Source organism: Falco rusticolus, chromosome 8 (genome assembly GCF_015220075.1).
Source record: "Falco rusticolus isolate bFalRus1 chromosome 8, bFalRus1.pri, whole genome shotgun sequence".
In the NCBI taxonomy this organism is placed as follows: domain Eukaryota; kingdom Metazoa; phylum Chordata; class Aves; order Falconiformes; family Falconidae; genus Falco; species Falco rusticolus.
This window is the reverse complement of record NC_051194.1, coordinates 2,505,577-2,528,784: the sequence shown is the minus strand read 5'-3', so window position 1 is coordinate 2,528,784 and position 23,208 is coordinate 2,505,577. Positions and strand designations below refer to the sequence as shown.

Below are 23,208 nucleotides of genomic sequence, written 5' to 3'. Positions count from 1 at the left end.
AGTTATTAGTATGACAGATGTGATACTCAAAGAAAGAAGGGCCAAGTTGATACTGTTCACAACAGCCTCAGTGTCCCCAAAACTATCTTCGTAGCCTTCCTAAGATAATCCCAGGCTTAAAAACAAAAAAAACCTCAAAACACCACACAACACAAAAACAACCAAATAAAAAAAACACAAACACACAAAACAACCAAACACCAAAAAAAACCCCAACAACAACAAATAACCATCTAAAAATTAAAAATCCCTAGGGGCTGTTCTAAGCCTCTGGCAGCCAAGAGCTCCTTGGTCTATATGGCTCCTACAGTGCGTAGAAAATATCCTCTGAAGTATTACGTTTCCTTAGTTACAATAAGGTGACATGAGGACAGACTTTCAAACTAAATTCTGGTGTTGCCTTAAACCACACATGTAATGCAATTTTAATTTGGTTTTCATATGTCTAAATTATAGATTACTGCTATGCCTTAACTCACGATAATGCTAAGCGTCTGACACGCAAATATGTCAGCTTTGGAGAAGTGGGGACTTCAGCTGTGAAAATTCACCTGTGAAAAAGATGTACCAGTATTGATGGGAGTTTCACAGTACTGGAAAAATCCAACATGTAAACATAAGTTACATTTTTCACAACCATCAGCTAATACAGGTCCAACTCTTCTCTGGTCCATTCACAGTGTAAGATTTTTAAGATTTCAAGAATCGTGTTTTGTTATTATGAAAACGTAACAGCAAAAGACTTATGTTCAGTGCCAGAGTTTAGATTCTACTGTTTGTTCTTGCCACTGAAAACTAATATATTACAAGACTAAAGAGAGCCTTGTCTAAATAATTACAGTAGAAAACAAACTGTGAGAGCAGCTATGAGTTCTGTAAGGAGCTGAAGTTTCACAAGTCATTAAAACTCCAGCAGCCACACAGGTGACAGCAGCCCGGCATTTGGGGAGCTCTCATCCCGAGACAATACTGCAGGGCACGTGAAATTCCAAATCTACATTGAGTTTCATCTCAGCTGAATAATTTATAAACTCTTACATACACTGATTGGCAAAATACAGTGGTGATGATGGTCCCTCTTCACACATCCTCAGGCTGCTACAACCTCACTTCACTGCAATGACATGCAAGTGACAGTCAGCTCCAGGGGCGCACCTACCCAGGCTGTGAAGATGCATGGAACACAGCACGAGCATGCCAATTCTGCAAGCAACACTCGGCAACATATTACCTCTCAGCTAAGAGCTGTGTAATGAGGTCCTTGGATCCTGTATATGCCAAAAAACCAAAAGGAGCACCAATCTTCCATCTACATTTTCTTTCTGTATTCATGAAGACATGCATTCGTGGAAGTGAGAGGAGCAAAACAGGGTGGTCCCGGACTATGCTGTAGCTGTAGGCAGAATTCTAACAAAGCAAGTTTAAAACAAACAAAGTCTAAGAGGAAATAAATGAACAGATAGGTGTTTATTTGCATATTAAGAGCCAATTTCCGATAAAAACAATACTTCAGGAAAAGGCTTTTTCTGTTGAAAAGTAGTACAATGTGTACTTGCATTTAACTTTAACATATTACATACTGGATTACAAGAAAAACCAAGCTTTCTACAGTAAATGGCCACATGGCTCATATTAAACCATTTTTATCTTACTCAACTATCAAGCAAAAAGTGCTTTTAAAAATTCGTATATAAAGTATTCTGCAAGTTACTACAGAAAACAAGAGTTGAACTTTTAACCAAGTGTAAGGAAAATCATCGCTCATCAGGCCAAGCACTCACTCACCAGTGCTCAGGGATCAGAGCACCCAGGAACCGAGAGCCTGTGCTCCCACAAATCAATTAAGATGAAGAAACAAGGCAATCCTTCTGTGCAGGGGATGGAGGGGAAAAAGATCATAAAATATGGAATAGCAGAGACCGTAAATACTCTGAGGAGCTGGCTGAAACTCCAAAACCTCAAGAGAGGGCTAAAGCATGCCAACCAGAGTGCACAGAGGGAAGAGAACCATCAGGAGCTAGAAGAAAGGAGCTCGCAGGACTACCGCCTGCACACATACTCATACGCTCCAGTGACAAGCACCCACAGGTCCTGCTCCCAGTGACGACAGGGTGCTCTGCAACACTGAAACTTGGGCTGGAAGCTACAGGCACAGACAGAAAGATGGAGGGAGAGGCAAGGCCAAGAGGAAGCAAAAGACGTTTCAAACGTGACTGAAAAAAAAGTGAAGGATCAGTTACTCTATTTGCTCTGAAAACATTTAAAATTCATACTACCAGGGCTACTTTGCATTTAAGTATTGCATTAGCAAAGATAAGGATGACATCAAATCAAATCAAGGACACCCTATCCAAGCTCTGGTTTTCTTCTGAGGAGCTGAAAATAATCTTCAATCGCATGAGGATTTCAACACAAGATCTTGGAGATCAAATCGATGCCCTTTGGAACTGGGAGACGATGTTACACTGACTTTAGCTACGCAAACTAAAACTTGCGTCACATCTCTGTCAGACAACAGCAGAAACAGGAATGGGACTGAAAAATGTTTCCAAGTCTTCTTCTGCTCTAACCCAGATACAAACTTTTACAGGGCAAATGTATCTTGTTCTACTTTGGGTTATTAGATTTTGTCTGAAGAGCAGAAAGAGAAGAACAACACAGAAACTTATGACAGTAGACGGTAATTTTTCTCTTAAGTTTAACACGCACCTGGGATCTTGAATGAAACTGTTTTCCTTCAGGAAAAAACATTTTAGAAGCTTAGATGTTAATTCAAAATCCCCTATTTTCTATAAAAAGCACATTATCTCAAAAAGCATCCCTTTTTAAATATCCTCTATAGATACATTATCCAATCACTCCATATTTTCCTCATCAGACCCTCCCGCTACACAAACGGGGTAACTCTGTACGCATTCTAGGCTTGGAAAACTGTTGGGATGTGCATAAAATTTCTATTACAGGAGAACTGTATACATCTAAATCGTTAAGTTTAGAGCTCTCTTTCATAATGACTTTGTAACACATCTATGTTTAAGAGTCTAATACCAAAGTGCATTACAGACAATTTAACAGACGCCAAGAAAGTTACAATCAGAATTACAAAGATGATCAGAATCTTGCTGAGATACACTTGAATGGTTTTTTTTTTTTTGCTTTAAAATTTTGCATTGGTATCAGAGGAATTTTGTTTAATGTAAGTTGAACGTCTCTTGTCCTCACACATACAAGCAGTCTGTGGAAACAGGTCTCCACAGGACCAAGGCAAAGCCCACAACCTTCCTTCATCTTCCTCCAAAGTCACAGTAGCTTGACAGCTGGGACTGCTTTGATTGCTGCTGGCCACACTCCTCATTGCTTATCATACAAACCTTGTCGGCTTAAGGATGCCTACGTCTATTATCTCATCTGCCACAGCCTACCATTCCAAGAGTGTACGGTCCATGGGGCAGAGACCATTTATGATGTGCAGTCCTGCCCCGGTACTGGTACCTCCAGTACCTCTGACAGCTGACAGAGGAACAATCGTCATCTCCCTGCAGAGGAGATGGTGATCTCTCTTGGATGCCTTCCCAAGCGTCAGCATAGTCTTGAGAAACACCACTGACCTCTACAAGCCTGCACGGAAGGGCTGAGAACGGTGTGCTGCAGAAAAGCACCATTCTCTCCCCCAGTTTATCCTCCTTTCAGCAGCTCTATGCAGAAAACAAGATTACACTGATGACTCTACAGAACTCTGCTCCGTCCCTCTTGCTTTCAGAAGCCAAAAAGCAATAGAGTCTCTGTGAGATGAGGGGGGTGAGCAACGCTAACTGCTGCAGATGCTCCTTACGCTCCAAGTACCTTCCGGGCAGTGGCAGAGCTCCTAAAACTGGCTTCTCCTGCCAGCCACCCCACAGGCACACAAGCTAACCTCCTTCGGTTAAGGTTAGCCCTCAGAAGTATTCTCCTTTACATACCTTCACGAAAGCTTACCTTTCTGATTAGTCATATGAAATATGACTTCATCTCACTCTGATTAAACAGATGTACCATTACACTGTCACGTTCATGACAGCTATAATTACAACTGAGTCAACAGCCCATTTTCAGAATATTGTCCAATACCAGTTTAAAAGCAACTTAAGTAAATAAATTCTGGGACAGATATCTACATAATCTAAAATTTGTAACTTAATCACTGAGAACGCAAGTGAAGAATCAGACGTTCGCTGCTTTACAGCAAGAAATGATACTGTTTTGAAACTAGGACCGTAAAATACTTGAAATTTTCTAGTTAAAAGTTATAAACCTGCATATTTAAAATTCCGACCTCAGTTATGTTGCTATAATATGAATTATTCTAACACACCTGTCCTAGAAACAGATTTGTGGCACAAAGCTCAGATAAAACCAAAATGGAACAAACTCTGATATAATTCACCTCATCAGCGTGTTCAGTCCCATGCACATTTCCCTTCAGAGCTGCAGAAGACTATGAACAGACCAGTTTAAAGGTCTGGGGGGGGCTTGCAGGCTTTTTCGGGGACTTAGCAGGGTTTTGCAGAAGAGGAATACAGGTGCTTTTCTTTTTGTTGTTTAAAAAATGAAGATGGATTTTTTTAGCTATGGATTGGAATGCAAAACCAGTTAATCTGTTTTCATTAGACTTAGAAAAGAAAGAAAAAAAGAAGCCTCCTCTTCCCCAACATTTTATACCATTTCATTTATGAATAGTAAATGAGTGATTAAATGGCTTGACTGGTATGGCAGCAATCCGCTGGGTATGGTCCACAGAGCTGACACAGGAGACCAAAAACTTTTACAATTTTTTTAACATTATTATTATTTTACCCACACTGAAGCCTTACTTGAGTACAGGGTTTCTTGTTTGCGGTTTCTCACTTTGGCCCAAACTCTACAGAAAGTGCAATCTCAGCTGAAGCACCAACGTGACTAAGCATTCCCATTTTTTTAAAGCAATATTGCACATTCAGACCTCCTTAACAAGGGTGGCACAGGTAAGACCGCATTAAGCAAACTCATCCTTTCGTATTCCATGGCTGCTGAGTAGGAAGGGAAGACAGATAAAGAGTCTACATGTATACTCAAGACACGGATGACGATACCAAGAGGCCAGCGTCAGCCATAGGAACACCGAGGCAAGGAGCCACGATCACCTGGCTGAGCACACGGCGCCCGTCGTCCCTCCAAGGCAACGAGAACCCGCAGCTCCGCTCCACCTGACGATGCGGTGGGCTCAGCACACACGAAACAGCCAGAATTCAGCCCCACGTGCATCCGCTTATTCACACGTTGAGTTTGGCAGCTGCATACAGAAGCCCTGAAGCCCAGCACTTTCGCCCCCATAAAATGTAAATGGAACTCGCAGTGTATCAGACAAAAACCAAACAGGGAAAACCCTGCACAGGGACCCCATGCACCCCGCTGCGCGTCTCCCTTGTGCCACCCCACACCCTCACGTCACTTAGACACTAAACTTTTTGGGACCGGAGTCAAGAGCAAATTTCTTGCTCCAAAGTCAGCGCTGTGTCTCACTATGTCAAGAGCACAAGCGTTTTGCCTGCTGCCTTCAAACCCTGCCAGCTCTCACGTGCAAGAAAGTTGCACAATCTTTATCCAGCCTGTATGACTACAATATAAATACAAAATCGTGATAAATAGTAATTAATATATGCCTGGCCTCAGGTTTATAAAGCCATTCCCATGTCTTAGGCGACTACTTCTTGGCCGTAGCATTAATAAAATATCGGCAACTCCGCTAATGTTCTGACTGAGCATACCAAATAGTAAAAGCCTGACAAATAGTGTATTTTTAAATTTCTTTAAAGGCTTTTACCTCAATAGGTAGGTTTGCTTGAATGTTCTAGATTTCATTACCCCCTTTAAAAGAAACACCCTTTCCTCCCCAGTTTCACAGAAATACTGCATCTTCAGACACACAAAATAAATTGTGTCCTTTAAAGCTAATTGTAATTACATAGTTCAGCTAAATAATTAACCAAATTCACAATGCTGCACAAAGGAAACAAGCAGCACAGCTTCATACAGCTTGAAAATTAGAACATCCGTGTGTTTGCATACCAATATTTTCAAGTTAGCAAAATATGCACTCATAAAAATGTTACATTTGGATAATAACTTACTTCATATTCACAGGCTAAAAAGCAAGCTTTACACATTTCATAAGCAAACAGCATTTTTTATACTGCCTGTTAATTTGTAAGCTATTTGTATATAAGACAATTCCAAGATTTCAATGTCCCCCCTTCCTGTTTAGAAACAATTCTACAAGAACAGTCCATGCACAGCCAGGAGTCCAGCATCTCAAACCCTGAGTGCCGCTCGGAGGAGAAGTGAACATTCAAATAGCACCACGGTTGTCAATACATGTCAGAGAAATGCAGCACAGACAAAATCTTACTTACTTTGGAGGCCCACGGTTGCAGGCAGTTGGCATAACACCGAACAAGAAAAGCCATTTCTAGGCTGGGGGCGAAAAGTTTCCTTTCTCAAATAAAAGCCACAGAAGAAAAATAGTGAGCAAAATCCCTTCTGGATTCTCTTTCAAAATCATAAACCAAAGCAGCAAATGTACATGTATGCAACTTCTCAGGCTTGAATTTCACACTGAATTCGATTACAGCTTCCACTATATCTGAGTAGTTTTCAGTATTGCAGTGAGTTAGCAGCAGCAGCAATTCCTATAAAAATGTTCCAGTTTTAACAAGCACATAAATTCAAATCAAAATGTTTCCTAGCTTTTCAAATACAAATATCCATACATTCCCCCAGGCAAGAGGCGTGCACCCAAAAAGTGCTGCTAAAATTGAATTCTGGAAATGGATTAGAACTGCAGGTTAAAGCAACAATACATTAAAAGGTGAGATATGAATTCTTCAAATTCCTTTTTTCTCTTCACTAAAATGCATTTACAAGTGGCTCATCTTCAGGTCCACTTTTCGAAAACTTCACATTCATATTGTAGACGAAATTTTGCAAAGGTTCTTCAGAGTCTTAGGCGATTCAGGAATCCCACACTCTGGATATTAAAGTTTCTTCTTTATACTCTGGTCCATCATAACTGCAAAAATTGAATTAGTGTCCGGGTTGTAGCTCCAGGATATATGCTCTAACAGGTTTGTACTGTGGAATGTATCAAAAGCCTCTGCAATACAAACCTTCTTCTCTTTTGACACCCCCCCCCTCCTTTTTTTAATGCAGTTTACAACTCTGCAGTGTTGCTTAGTATTCTAATGCATCAGCCAGATACCACAGTTAATCCACGCCTAGCTTTTCCAATTAAAACATTTCTGTAATGCACAACAAAACAGTACGTCCATGGCTACAGCAAGACTGACTGCTGGAGTCCTAATTCCTACTATCTTTGCTTGCTTCTCAGCAGCTCCCTCAGGAGAAGCTCCCATCGATTGGATGCTCCGCAGCAAGATGAAATATCTAATAAGGAGGAAAGAGAGTGGGAGGGGAACCGAGCTAAAAGGATGACATCACCTGTATAGAAAGCCTTTAGAAACTGCATTAGATCAATTGGCTACTGTATCTGCAGATGCAGCCAACAGAGCATCTTTATTGACCTAATATAAACACACATATCAGTACAACTACTGCTCAGCAAAACACCCCTGCTCCACATTATGTTTTATATCATTTTATGATCTATTAATGCAGCTACTGTAACACTGAATATTTTTCTTTTGCTAAATCATTAAAAAAACCCAAAACAATCTCATACATTTATTAACACTTTCAACAGCATTTAGGTGGACTATTTCTAATCTTTGCATCCAAATTTAGAAATAAGTAAAATAAATATCTGCAGACATTCACATGCATGCACAGATACACCCATAACCAGTTCACAATAAAGTAATTTCTGCTTTTATGTATGTATGTCACATAGAAGCCTCAACATTTTTCTCATCCTACACATTCATTAGAAGATTTCTGTCTAGAATGAGAAGTAAATTTCTTACTGAAAGGGGGTGTTTATAATTCTCATAATTTTAACGGTTTTGAAACCATGCTGAAAGTTTTGGTGGGTGGTTCTCCCCCCACCACCCCCCCCAAGCCCAATTCTGTTTCTAACAAGAACTGCCTTAAATCTGCAGTAGCCAATTTAGTTTTATAATTTCTTTTTGCAGCTAAAAACTGAAATATTTGCAAGCAGCACAGTATCTTGGATGGCAGCCCAGCCTGCTGGTGAGCTGCTCTGAGGAAGCACCTACGAGATCCCCCACCTTTGAGCTGGGACTGCCGCGATGCTTTCAATTCCTAGAAGGCGAATGACTTCTGCTACCATGCAAGAAGGGAGGAAAGCACAGAAGAGAAAGGGACAGGGCAGAGGGTGCTGGCTCTGTTACAGCCAGTATTTAGTACTCTGGATTATTTACTTCACCTGCAAGAAGGGGCACTGACTGTTTCTATCGTCCTCTCTTTGGAAAGAAATCTCCTTACTTTGTATCTCATTATTCCCACTTTGCTTCAGACTCGAGGGTAATTCTCCAAAATAAAACTAGCCCTTGATGGCCATACCTCCCATAGGGAAGAGGAGCTTCCAAGAGTGGTCTGGTGGCAGACACAGTTAGAACAGTAAGAGCCAAAAAAATCCCTTTTTTCTGTTGTTTCTTTGCTTATTCTTGAATACTTGATCAGGTGGTTTGAGACAATCCACAGAAAGCTCTTTTTCATCTGCTTGCCAAGGTGCACGTGGAAGAAGATTCTCACATTTTGAAAGCCAAGTTACATCAACAGCACCCCACCCCATCTCAAACCAACGGCTCTTTGCAGCAGTCATCCAGAAGTCGAATTCTTCCGAGCATATAACCCAAGTTATGATAGGAGCTGCACCTTAACTAAGAAAAAACCCCTTCCCCTAGCACCTTCCAAAACTGTCCTAGAAGGAAAAAAATACAATTGGTATTGATGTCTGAATTTATCTAATCTCCCTCAGACAACAAAAATAATAGATGGAACAAGGCTTCATAAACATTACTGGGTTTAATTTGTATTAAATGTAAAGGAAAGTCAGAACTTCATTCCTGCACTTGCAAAATTTGCAAACAAAGTTGATTTGATTTTTAAAAGCGGAAAGAATTTTAAGTAATTACTTTCGTTTTTTAAAATGCACTACACCACGCATACAAACAGCTGTTTCTTTTACTGTTTCTTCAATACTAAACAATAGGCTAGATATGTCAGCTTCACCTTACATGACTGTACCACATCTTTTCTAATAATTTACAAAATTGCATTCAGAAGCATCTTAAATATCAAATATGATGCCATACTGATAAATCTTCAGCAGCAACGAGCATCTGAATACTTTTATGCAGCGTTACCTGTATTATAGTTATCACCACCACAATTTACATCAAGGAGAAAAGAAAACCCACCCAGCTAAAGGAAACCTCTCCCTGCCTGCACGCACGCCGATAGCGCACAAACTCCATCCCTCGGCTAAGGGGGCAGATATTCATCTCCCAACTGCATTTTAAACTCGCTGCATTGTGCATGAAATCCAATCCACTACAGATTTTGGCACGGATGCCATATTTTACAGCTACTGTAAACACGAGCTCAATAATGGGAACAAAATTCTATTTCCTTCTAGTTTTGCCTTTAAGTGAAGATGACATCATCCCCCTGCCGCCCTGCCAATGAGCGCGGCGGTGGTCCCGGGGGGCTGCAGCCAGCTCTGCGTAGCCCTGCCAGCCCGCGCCGCCCCGAGCGGGGGGGAAAACCTGACCTAGTTCCACACCCCAGCTTCTGGGGCAACCCCCCCCACTCATTTCTGTTTGGGGTTTGTGGGGTTTTTTTTCCTTTTCTTTCTTCTTTTTTTTTTTAAATACACATTTCTGCAGCCCCAGCTCCCTGCAGTGCAAGGCTGTAAGTTTTTATAAATCGTTTGTTTAACCAAAAAAAAAAAAAAAAAAAAAAAAATCTCAAAACTAGAGCAACTCTGAGATGGGAAGAAAAAAAAAATCCAATACAAAGGCTGCTCCACAGTGATCACAATCAAAATACCTGAAGAACTGCAGCACCAGGCAGAATCACAAACAGTAAATCGCCAGTCTCATTTTAAGCCACGTTTGAAGTTTTCAGAGAATCTTAAGGAAAAAACCCTTCAGTTTTCAGCCTCTGAATTAAAGGTGGTCTTTGTTTCTTAGCACTGATTTCTTACCATGCTTGAAATGCCACTCCATACATCTCTATGCATCATTCCCTTTATCCTCCCATACTGCTATCTGAATCCTCCCAACTGTTAAATAAATCTGCATGTTCTAATTGCCTAACAAGAGTAAGTCACTGAAAAATGGGATGTTTTTAAAAGGCTAGTAAGGCCTTTCATAATTTAAATGCACGTACAGTTAAGCAGGATTAGAGTCTTCTCTTGTTTAAGGACACCACAAATCGAAGTTCTGCAGGGGCAGAGAGCACTCGCAGCTGGCAGCAGAAGGTACCCGTCAAGCAGCACTACTTTTTCCTGATCAGTCAGGGAAAGAAAAGCCCATTGTGCAGCGCCGGCGGGGAGGACGAGGCTGATCTCAAAGCCATCATGGCACTGGCTGAGAAGGCAGAAGCCGCCGGCGTGCCATCGAGCCGCGGGGCCTGGGTCTGAGGGCTGGGCTTGCAGACTTCTGTCCTTTTGTCCTCAGACCCAGGTGGCTGCTGGCACGCTGTCCCCTGCCACATCCCCCTGCAATAGTGCTCAGCTATGAGCGGGTACCTTAGCTGCTGTACTCAAAATGGGGGGAGCAAATTAAGGTAGCATCCTGACTCGGAGCCCACGGTGGGGGCTGGGGAAGGAGACCAGCTGCTTGGAAAGCAATCCGTCACTGCACCCACCCGGGCAAAGACGTTTCAGACCAAAATAATTCATTTTAACACAGTTTTGCAAGTGGGAATTGCCAAGCACAGCAGCATAACGCAGAAATATTTTAGCAGTAAGGGCACCTGCATCAAGAAGTTATTTCAATATATTGGAGTACTTTAAATCTTTTTGGAAAGGCAGGCGATGGGGAGCACGGGGTGCAGCACGCAGAGCCAGCTGCAGTGTGAGCTAGATGCAGCCCCTGCTACGCCAGCACAGCTCGCTTGGTTCAGTGTCACTGGCATGCTTCTCTGATTTCTCCCCGCCATTTAACTTAAGCATCATAAATTAATCATTGTACTTCCGTGGTGAGGTTAGCCCCTCATCAGGGCTTGTCAGGAATTCCTGTTTAAAGGAGAAAAAGAAAAAAAATACAACTCTCCACCCTCATCCTGACCCTTTTCGGAAGCGGAGGCAGGGAAAGCAGCACCACGAGCTCCCATTCCCCTTCAGGGTGACATTACGTGGTGCAACCGCATCCTTACATACATCGCTTTCCATGGTAGCGCTTACTAACAGGCTGCAGAAAAATCCTACCGAAAGATCTGTAGGACTTGTAAGTAGTATGAAAACACAACCCATCCTAAGGGAAGGAGCCAGGGAGAGCAGGAGGGAGTGGGAGAGGGAGGGCAGAGACTGTCACCATCCCTGAAGTGATGTAAGCTTCTAAATATAGCACCGGCAATACAGAAGGAACAATAAAAAGGCACCATGGATTCAATTTCTCCATCGCTTTTGCACTACCACAACCATCTTTTTTCAGCCATTGTGTTAAGGATGGACAGGTCATCTCCTATTTGCAGCAGTTCAGATTTACATGATTTATAATACTTTCTTAAATATGTTTATAAATTACAGCACTCTCCTGCAGATCTCTGTCTGTCGGTGCACACACTCTCTGCAGAGTCGGGCAGCAGCATGATCAGCATCGTAAACAGGGACAACGCCAGCACGGGGGGAAGGGGGAAGCCCCTCTACTACAGACTCAAACAGAAAGTTCATTTCTACGGTTTGAACCGAGACGATTCATATAATGCTCCTCCCTTCCTTCCTGACATCTCATTTCAGCAAGGGGCGCTGAGTTTGGGAAGGTACAGAACCCAAAAATCCCTGGTGATGAGGAGGAGTAGAAACAAACCCCAGAGGGTCAGTTTGTGGGACTGCATTCACCCAGAAATACTGAAAGAACGAAATCTCTAATATTCCACAGCAAAATTTCCCAAACACATTTAGAATTTTGCTCACTAAAAGTTACCTTCAACCTAGTCTCAAAACTGAAATCACAGCCCAAACCTAGCACGGACCCGGCTGTAATTTCCTCGGCTGCCACGTACTGGGAAACCAGCTGGAGTTTCACATTTGGAAATTACAAAGCCCACCAACGTATATATGCATTTTCATCCTCAGAAGTTGATATGAAAGACAACAGAAAATACCCCTTTTTTCTTCCCTCATTTATAAAAACTGTTGTCTCAAGCTAAAATGAGCAGATTAAGACTATTTAGAACATAAGGTACCAGCATACCTCTCAAGAAAAAGGTCTCTGATTAAATGACCTTGAAAGTAATACATTAACTCCACAGATGAGGTTAAAAATTATTAAAATGCCACTTCCAATATTTCTTCTGTCATTTTTCTTGAGGTTTAACACCAAACTGGAAGCCTGAAAGCAGGAAGGGAGGAGGGATCTGTGTCCTTCCAAATTGTTAAGTTTCTGTCTAAGCAAGGGTGATTTTGGACAGTCAGCTCTCATCTATTAGTGTCAGGGCATCCAGCTTCAAGAGTGTATGTGACACACATCCTCTCAGACGCGACATCTCATGAACATTTTTTTCCCTGGGAACAGACCCATGTCTGGCGGCACCGCGCTGCTGCTTGTGACAGACCTGCCTGGATTCGGGCATGATCCAGCGCAGGCACCCCGGCTGTCCCTGGGCCAAGGCTGTCCCTAGGCCATAGCCCGAGGCCACTGAACAGGGGAGAAAGGGGTGGGTAAGGCACCGGCAAAAATACCCTCAAGGGGTTTACTAACAGAGTAACCGCAGCACAACGCGCAGATCATCAAGTGTGCCGCGCTGGGGAAGTGCAGCGCAGACCCCAGCACAGCTCAGGCAAAGCACTGCAGCCTAGAGATTTCCAAACTTTCTCATTTTCTGGTATGACGCAGCTCTTTATCACCTTAAAAAGAGGAAGCTGAGTATGCTACAGGAAATTTTCCCCCCCCAGCATCAACTGGGGTCCCTCCTTCCACCAAGAGCAAGACCGCAGCAGAGCCCAGTTACCCTCACCCAGTCCAAGAACTGACCTTAACAAAGCAGCGGGTGGGCCAGGTGCCACGCTTACAGCCCAGGCTGGCAAACCACAACTGGTAACCAAACCTTGCAGTAAATAAAATCAAACTCATAAAGACAATACAGGCATTGTGGCTGCATCACCTTAAACTAAAACCTTAGTCATACAAGAACACAAACACTTCAATACTCAGTGAGAGAAAGCAACTCTGACTTGCAAGAACAAAGTATCAACAAGGAATTAAGCCACAGCCCTGGTCCCATTTAGCCAGAGGCTTCATTTAATCAACTGTATCAAGTATTTCATCTGTCAAATATATCCCCATTAAGAAAAAGTTTCCACATATCAAATGTAAAATTACAAATGCTGTTAAATGTCATTAGATAGCAATCAGTTCCATGCCAAAACCAGAGATATTCTTCTAGCTATTCTCTCACACAGATAGTGGTTTTCATGCCAAGTTTTTCAAGGAAAACAGGGCATTCAAATGCTTGCATTATGCACTGACATTTTCTGATAGTGATTTTAACTGAAAATTGCTCAGGATGTTCTCAGCCCCTAAACTGGTCCAGAAGGCTTCCGAAGAACATGACTGAGTTGATGTGAATTTTCATGTTCTAAATTAGAAAACCATTTTAACTCGAATACAAAGTTGAAGGCAACACCATCACAGTCCTTTAAAGAAGACCTTCAGTGTTATGTGACGTTCAGCCCAGCAACTCAAGCTTACAACTCTTCAGGCTGAAACCACAGTGACCCTTCACACGACTGCTTCTCTCTAAGGCACGATAAACCCGAACCCAAGTGAAAGGTTGAGTTGCCTACAAATGAGAGAATACAACCAGGCTGCTACACTTCAGTACAGCATATTGAACAGAAACAGCCCAGATGGAAGACAGGAAATAAGAAAACAGATCCACGCACACTACCATCTCCCTGCATGCAGGCGACCAGCTTGCCGGCTACTACCCTGTCGGTTTTCTACAAGAAGCCACTCAATATGTCATTTGAAAAGACTGAAACAACAATGTTACAAAGAAGGATTTGACAGAGAACTGCAACTCAAAAACCTTTTGCATATGAGTCCCCAAAAAGGCCGAGATGCCCTTCTGGGGTGCAGAGCACTGCTTTTTACCATCAACCACCCAAGTGACACTATACAATTATGAGCAGTGGGCACAACCCTTCCACATCATTCTCATCTAGTTAGTTTAAGAGGCTGCTCATAAAGAACTAATGACTGTGGAACTGCCACCCCATCCCTTAGGGTCCATCAAAACAGAGATTAACTCTCTGAACATGATACATACAATATTTTCTCAGGCATTTTCCAAGGAACTGAGTTAATTTCTGCCACAGTATAAATTTGTCCATGCAGTTAAAGGCGAATAACTGATTATTGTATGGAAAGGATACCAATAATGACCCAAATTTCTACTTCTTATACATGTTAATTTGCAAAGTGTCTAGAATTTTTGGATCTTCCGCTACAAGCTGCCACAGAACAACAACAGTACACCCCACCCACAGCACTGTCAGCACCAGCTTAGGTCAAGGTCTGAACAACTCTCCAGTTCAATCTCAGTTAACATAAAGGGGAGATTTCCCTGCAACAGACAGACTGTGCTCAGGATCTGCTTACAAATGTTTCCGGGCTTCCTGGTTAAAGTGATCAGTTGTAAAAACACTGGTACGTGTCAACTGCAAGCAATGCAAAAATATCCACAAGTTCTTCTTGAATTATCACACAGACAAGCGCAGCTCTGCTGCTCTGCTGAGCAAGGGGAGGGTAACACAAACCTGCTGCAGGGATGATACTGGGGTCATGGGGCTGACTGTCACTCCAGCATTCACCAGCACCTGGACATGAAGCGGCTGTACAATTAAGTGCTCATCTTATTTGAGACAGAGAGGTTTAAAAAAAAAAAGTCTTTGAGGCAAGAGAAGAGCAGAAAAATACGGTGTAAGCACTGGTGGCGGAGGGGAGGAGAGAAACTTTCTTTAAAGCAGTTGGCAAAATATGTATGTGTTCATATGGCAAAAATTAGCTGCTTCTTCAGCTGTATAAAAAGGTGAAAGATGGGTAAGTCAGGCCTGTTACTATTATAGTCAGTCCTATTACACAGACCTGATGATTCTATTGGCAACCTCACAGCAACTTGGTATCTTGTTCTGGGACCGAAGCTGGGAGCCTGGCGGAGCAGGAAGATATCCATTCATCCTGCAGAACGATGCCGCATCCCAACACAGTGCCATCACCCACTGCCACAGGCAATGGGAAGGGCTGTACACTACTGCCAGCAGCGACAGCTGAGTAAATACAGGTGCCCGCTTAAAATATATCCTCCCTAGTTTCAGTTTGATGCAGTTTCATTTGTGCATCACCCTTAAATGCTGTTAAACAGCTGCACATGTCACCTCCAAACAGAGGCAATTTCTGTAATTCACAGTTGAGCTATAATCTGCTTGTCAAGTCTATAAAATCTTCAGGGAAACGCCTGAGTAAGTTTGCAATAACTACAACCACTTTCATTATAGATAAATTGAAGTTTACATGTTGCATATGTAATTTTTCAAAAATAAACTTTTAATCTGAAAAACACAGATTGTAACTGGAGGGCAGTATTTTCAGTGAGTATTTTTTATTTTGTGTACATCCTGTCCAAGTCATTACTCTTTGGAAGCTACAGACGCTCATTAATTGGTTTGGGAAGCATCAGCGGTCTATGGAAATTCCTAGGAAGATTTTCAATGCACAGCACATTTTGAGGATTGGTGTTTTGTTAACGACCATCACAACCAGCAACAGACTTTCAAGGAGTCCTTGACAGTAACACTGCTGACAGACCAAGCAGACAAAAAAAAACCCTAACAATCAATACATACAATAAAATATAAGCGAATGTGCATTTGGCAGTTTCCCCCTTGCTCACAAGAGCAGAGGGAAGCGCCCGGGGGCAGCCGCCTTGGCAGACCAGGGCGAGCTCAGATGCCAAGCATGGGCTCCTGTGCCAGGGGTTGTTCCCAGCCCGACTGGTGAAGCAGCATTTAGCCCGGGAACAGGTACCTGGGTGACATCACTTGGTAACAGAGCTGCCCAACTGCTACCTCATTGCCATCCCCCAGAGAGCAGCCTAGCAGTCTGACAGGGATTCTGATTCCCAGAGAGCCGGGGGCTGAGCCCCCTCTCCTCGCCAAGGGCCAGGGGCTGTGGCCAGCTCCCTTCAGGCGCTGGCCACAACAGACCTGAACTCATCTGCTCAGGACATGAACATGCTGCAAACACTGCTGGTTTTTGATCACAGATGCAAGAGAAACACTTAAAAGAGCAGAAATTCAAAAAAGTTGCAAACAAGCGACTGCGCAGCTGGGCTCTTACCAAGCTCCCATCCTGCCCAGACAGCCGGGCCAAGGGAGGGTCCTGCACCATGGCTCCTCTTGAGCACCTGTGAGCTGGGATCCAACCCAGCCATGCAAAATTTAAGATGGAAATCAGAATAGAGAAAATCCTCATGTTGTGAAAACACTGTCAGGAAGAAGGAACATGCGTTATCGCTTTGCATCACACAATGCCTCCAGAAAGCTACCGACAGCATTAACTTCTGTACCCACTTAGTACACAGCAAGACTCACGGGCTTCAGCAAGACCCAAACCTTCTTCTGATTTGTCAGTTAATAAAGCTAAAATTCTGTCAAGCATTTTTTAAGTGTCAAAAAGAGGAAGCATGGACATAAACACATTAAAAAGCAACGAGCTGAAAAGAGACTCCTCCTGCAGCTCAAGAACAAGTGATTTTAGCCACTCACAGATCAGCCACAGCCGCATTAGAGTTAACTGATATCCCAAATAAACAGATGCCAGCGGATATTGCATCCAAGTTTAACAGAAGGCAGCTGGAGGCATGCTGTAAGTCAGTCTCAGCTGGTTTAGACCAATAAAAGGTACCATTTTAGGCAGTTTACCTGGTAGTTAAAAATAGATTATAAAAGATCTATAGTGTTTTATACATTTAAAAGGGAAAGGATTAGTGATGGTAAAGAACCTAATGGGTTTGATCCAGTATACTGAAATGTGACTTAACTTCCCACAATTGTGAGATACCCTATGCTAACTCCAGCCTCTGACAGGATTACATTAAGTAATGATCAAAGAACAAGAAACTTGCCACTCAAGCAGTCTTTGGTGACAGACTTCTCTGAAGATAAATGCTCCTACAAGGCTCCAGGAAATCTTTACATGATGCAAGTATTAAGATACTGTCCATAAAACTTAATATTATAATAAATCTTTTAAACCTCATCATCCTCTTATGAGAGTAAAAAAAAAAATTGGCACAAATTTCTTTTTTGTACTCTACAATGAACTAACAATTGAAAAAATTCAAAATGTTGTCACAACTCTATAGAAATATGCATTACAACATACATACACTATTTTTAGAAATATATATAGTCCTCATTTTAAAAAAATCAGAACTGTCAAAAATGTATGTAGGTAACAAATTAGAAGAACTTTGCTCAAATAAAAAGATTTGCGTTTACAGGCTTGAGGGTGATGCAGAAATTTGTATCAAGTCGTTAAACCTGTTTGAGTTTGATGACTGCAAGAAATGGAAGTGCAAAACTTGCTATCTCAGCTTTTATTTTTTAATTGTGAAGATAAATATTTGAACCATTTAATTTCCGACTACTTGATCCAAGATCAAAACAGTAGTTTAACTTTTATTAAGCACCAGAACTACCATTAAACATTTTTTCCTAAAAGTGTTAACATAAGAAAGATATCTGTTCTTAGTCTGGATGTAGTTTTGTAAGCACCTGCTGCATGGTACTAAACATTTGGGACATAGTTGAGCAAAAACAGTCACAATTACTTTTTTCTTTTGTAATTAAGAAACATAGCTGCATTATTTATCAGGTTGAGAACCAGACCAAGAACTAGAAATTACTAAGTATTTATCTCAGATGTGATAATGCCCTGCTGCATGACCCTAGTTCCTGTCTGGATGCTTATCTACGTTACAGCCACTAACACGCACAGAATGCATACCCCCAAAAAGATACATCATCAGGCTAACAAATCAGATTTGAAACAAGAGCAGGTATAATTAATACTAACGGCACATTTCTTTCCAATCCATTAAGTTTGAACTAGAGCTTGCTTCAAATGACCCCAGCTTCACACACAGTGACCACCACCCCCCAAGCCAGGACAGCACTGCAGGGGACCTGCAGGATTCAGACAGTTAAGTGAAAAAATTGAGAAAGGCAACAGAGGCCAGAAATTCCCAGGGATAAAGATCCCATGTAACTACAGGGATGCCCAGAGCTGCCCCAGGTAGGCAGCTGGCCACATGTGCTCAGGCTGACACCATGGCCTTTGACTTGAACTTGACCCACCACAACAGAGCCACCTCCTCCATCACTTTGTGGGCAGCGGTGCTATTTTGTGTCCCGGAAAAGACACATTTGAGAAGTCTTCCTCCAAATACACGTTTATGCTCAGGATCTCACTGGCTGGCTATGCTGTCAAAGGGAAAAAAAACAGTGCCAGCAGCACCTTGACACAGCTACTGCACATCCCTGCAAGTGGAAGCCAGACCTCAGTCTGTTCACCTACCTAAGGAGATCAAGCCTAGCATTCCTCCTTACATAAGTCTTGCAAGAACAAATTCACGTCATTATGTGCTTTGAAGATATAAACAGAAATATAAACCTGTTCAGTCTGAGTGAGAAGAAAGAACACTGCCAGCATATGTTCACTGTATTTTACTGGAATAAAAAAAAAAAAAACAACCACACAACACACCAAAACCACTCCTGCAGACCCCCCAGCTATAAATACTTATTCTGCAAGAGTCCAGTGCTCTTGTGAAACAACACTGCCCTATGAACCACAAAAATGTAGCAAAGGAGTACAGTACTAGGGCTCTTTTTCTTAAGTAAGAGGCATGAAGAGAAAGGAAGGGCTTCAAAGATGGTAACAATCATTTAAAATATTACTTATAAAGTATCTGCATCCAAATCTGTATTTCATAGCCAGTCACAGGGATTTCTGCAGCTTGAGCTCCAGGTATAACAAGCAGGGAGCTCCACACTGAGCAGTAGATGCAAGCTCATGTCACAAATTAATGGGTAATGTTTTTATAAAAACAAAGATTAACTTTAATCATAAATACTAATCATAGTGTATTTAATGCGCAGAGATTTACATTTTAAGGAGTTAACTGAGATTACATAGGTAACTCCCTTTAAAAGCAAACACAAGAAATCTACTGTATATTCGTGAAAGGAAAAAATTCTGAGCTGGGATAAAGTAACACCAAATTTCAGTATCTATAGTATCTAAGTCTTCTTTAGAAAGCAGAAAACTACCCGTACCTGAGACATTAGGCATTTAAAACCTTAAACAGCGTTACGCTGAGGATTCTAACACTGTACCACTGGAGCCCAGCTGAATGCCTTGCAGAGTGCTGGAAAGCATCGAGCCCTCCCTGAGCAAGCAGGGCTCACAAAAGGTCCATCAGGCCCCATTCAGCATCTGTCAACAAGCATTTAGCAAGAGGCTGGAGACTGAAACACAAGTCTTATTCCAGAGAGGAAAACTGCTGGCACGTTTGTAAACAGTTTTCCCACTCTGGCAGAAATGTTACTGCATGTTCCTGTCAAATGAAAGTTTTGTTCAAAAACCTTCCTCCTTACCCTGCCCATTCTCGCATGGGCCGACACAAAGGATTACACTACAAAGCCTGTTTTTCAAGACCATTGGGAACAAACAGTCACATATAAGCAGACTCAAAGTTAAGAGTCAAATCTATGCTCAGAACAAACCATATCTCACAAAAATTCATTATTTTGTCAGATTATAGTGGAATATGGAAAAAAATAGGCACCCATTTCTTATTTACTTGTCAAACAGGCAACTGGTTATCGTGTTTTGATTTCTTAAGTCATCTGTTGAGTTACAAATTACTTTTTTTGCTACACCAAGTACTGTGAGTATGACACTTTCCAATTAGAAGCTTACAGTCTACAAAGCAAGGATTAGTATTTCAATTCAGGCTGCTGAAAAGCCAACAGCTTGCAGATTTTCTGTCGGAAAGGTGGTTGTTTACTTCTTGCCACTTAGCACTCGCTCATCCAGGAAAACACCTAACAGTGTTAACATGACTCTTTTTATATATTCCTAATTAACTGACATAAAAGCAGATTTAGGAATGAGCTGTTGCTTTAAGAAGTTTATATCATTTCCCACCAAATGCTGATCAAAATATGTATGTATATTCTGAGGAAGCCACCAGGTTTGCACCAAGAGACATATGTGCAGACACGTGCGCACTCCGTGGCACTGGTAACAAAGAAAAATCCTAGTGAGATCATCATTTGTTGGCTAATCACAGTCCTGCGAGTGTACCACATTGACTCCTTGCATCAGTAACTGACCACCTCTGAAATCATTCAAGCCACCATGTAACCTCGTCTTTCTTACACCGAAGATGCTGAATCCCTTCTCACGCACCCCTCCAGGCAAGCTGCACAGGTTGCATCAGCACTGGCTGTTCCTGTGATTCTCTTCTTCTTAGCACTGAAGTCTGTGAATTATTTTCTGTGTGCTTATTCATGGTCACAAACACCAAAGACAGATTTTGCCATACACAGATTGAAATTTAATTCCTAATAAAGCCTTATGCATGACTCCCCAGAGTATGAGGATCCAACATCTCATTTCATCAATAACTAAAGCCAATGACTTACTAATGATAAAATCCAACACACGTGACAGTTCTTGAAATGAGATGGCAGGGCACGTTACACTTCAAATGGCATATTCTCTTCCTGTCACAGCAACGAGCGCTCTTCTGCTTACAAGACAAACACCAAAGTAACCTCTACTCACAGACATGCTAATGCTGTGCAGAGTCTAAACCCACCACCTGTGATCCAACACTACCAACATGCAGAGAGAGAACAACAGCAGTTTATTCTGAAATAGAGGAAATTTGTACCTAACTGCACACATCAGGTATTTTGAAGCGTATCAACTAAAAGAGGCTTTGTATCTTTTGGGGAGATGAAAAAGGAAGATGGGGACAAACAGGGGAGAAACTGAATTTGGTGGTTTTTTTCTGTGCATGAAGACTACTTAAGGTTTGTGTACCTCAACATTAGCACTGTTGGTTTTTTTAACCTTTACTATTCAAAGCAAATCAAAGTATCCAGAGGAATTAATTCCAATGAAATAATCTGTCTAGATCACATGTATACCCCTGCTACCAAGCAGGAAGTTTGTACGTGAAAAATAATGGTAAAGAGAAACCTTCAAAAAAAGCATTGTGGCCTTGAAACCTCAGCAGTACGTGCCTTCACACAGCACAGATTTTATAGGCTGTGATGTTATTTCAGAATAGCAAATGAGTTGTCTTTACTCTTCTTGACGCTTGAATTACCAACTATGCTATTTTTAAGCAAGTAAACATGACCAAATATGATAATATTCATACTGTATTGAACAGAAATCATGACTGACTCAATTTCAAACCATAGTTCAAAATTATTAAGGAAAAAAAGAAAGTCACCAATTCCTACATCTCAACAAGAAAACTCCAGGTAAAACCAACAAAAAATAACAAAATTCACAAATAAGCACTTCTCTGTCCAGCCAACATGTTAAGATTTATTCGTAGTGCTCAACTAAAAACGCTAAAACAAACAAACAAAAAAAAAAACCACTCTTCTCTAACTAGCGGCTGTATCTTCACTTCCACCTATGATGTTCAAGCCCGAAGCACTGTCCTGCTCCCCAACAAGAAAAAGGCTTTCCCAAAAACGACACGCATGGACTATTTCATTTCACCAGCTTTTCTCAACAAACAAAACGCTAACCAGCCGCACGGACAGCACAATGCCAAGATCGACCGAGGAAGAGCAGACTCACCAACAGGTAACTGCTGGCATCCACGTTGTCAGTGATGGTCTGACGCTCGCCCCTCTGGTTGATCTTCCTAAACCTCCGACGGGACTGCCTGAGCGGGACTTCTCTCTGCAAGATGTTTTCCTCATTGTCTTTGGAGTTCTCCACCTGAAACACATGTTCAGGCTCCTGGTTAAACATCCAGTTCTTCCATATCACCGAAAGCCGATGGAGCCGTATGAAGCTCATGAGGAAGGAACAGACATTAAGTTCAGAGCAGTTAAACGTTTCTTGAGAAAACAACTGCAGACATTTCAGAGAACCACTGCTGCATGTCTCAGAACTACGTTATTACAATGAGCCGGAAGCCACAGTTTCCTTCCAGGAAACAGTTTTTTTTAAAAAAAAAAAAAAAAAAAAAAAAAGAAAAAAGTAGAAAGGCACACATATCCTCTTAGCAATGTCACTCACCAACAGAAACCCTTTTGCACCCACACATCATACAACACGAGCTACAGACTCTGCTCATTTCAGGCATATCTTCAACACAGAAGTTAGCATTTCTTTGAGTATTTACAATCTGATAGCGCCACTGAATTATATCCTATTTTTATTGGTGTAATTTTTAGAAGAAGTGTAACTCATTTCTAGTACCAGTCACAGCTAAAAAACTTTAAATATTCCAGCTGTTTATAAATAGCTGCTTCACTTATGTCATACTGACTTCTAATTGCTTCCAGCAGATTATGAAGAAATAACTAGAACTTGATTCATATCTTGATGTTAAATATTATTTGTGACTAAATGTTAAAAATTAGGTAAGTCTATCTCGTCAGTAAAATCCAACATGAAACCTTTTTATTTCACTAGTTACAATTCCTTTTTTCTATAAAAAGCCATCTCATCCTTTCCCATTTCCTTCTGATGTTTTGGAAAAACATCTCCTAGCAGGAAACAGAACAGACATGCATGCAAATAGGCTGCAGCTGGGCCAGGATCTGTACAGGAGTTTCTACTGTCCTCAGCAATTTTATTTCCAGCCCCCATCCCCAGATTTCACCTCCAAATCCTAGACTAAGACCTCAGTATTGGAACAGGAGAAGTACCTCTGGGT

General features: G+C 41.7%; 1 protein-coding gene across 7 annotated transcripts in view; it reads right to left on the bottom strand.

Annotated features, from left to right (window-relative positions):
• The window catches only part of RAPGEF6 (Rap guanine nucleotide exchange factor 6), a 132,908-nt gene that overhangs the window by 63,254 nt on the left and 46,446 nt on the right, over positions 1-23,208 (bottom strand). For 6 of the 7 annotated variants that reach the window (XM_037396732.1, XM_037396734.1, XM_037396728.1 and 3 more), the window contains exon 6: positions 22,119-22,262. In XM_037396732.1, coding sequence (XP_037252629.1) covers positions 22,119-22,262 — 144 coding nt within the window. Of the gene's footprint in view, positions 1-3,807; positions 3,819-22,118; positions 22,263-23,208 lie in introns of those variants that run through there. The other variant, XM_037396733.1, reaches the window with a different exon arrangement.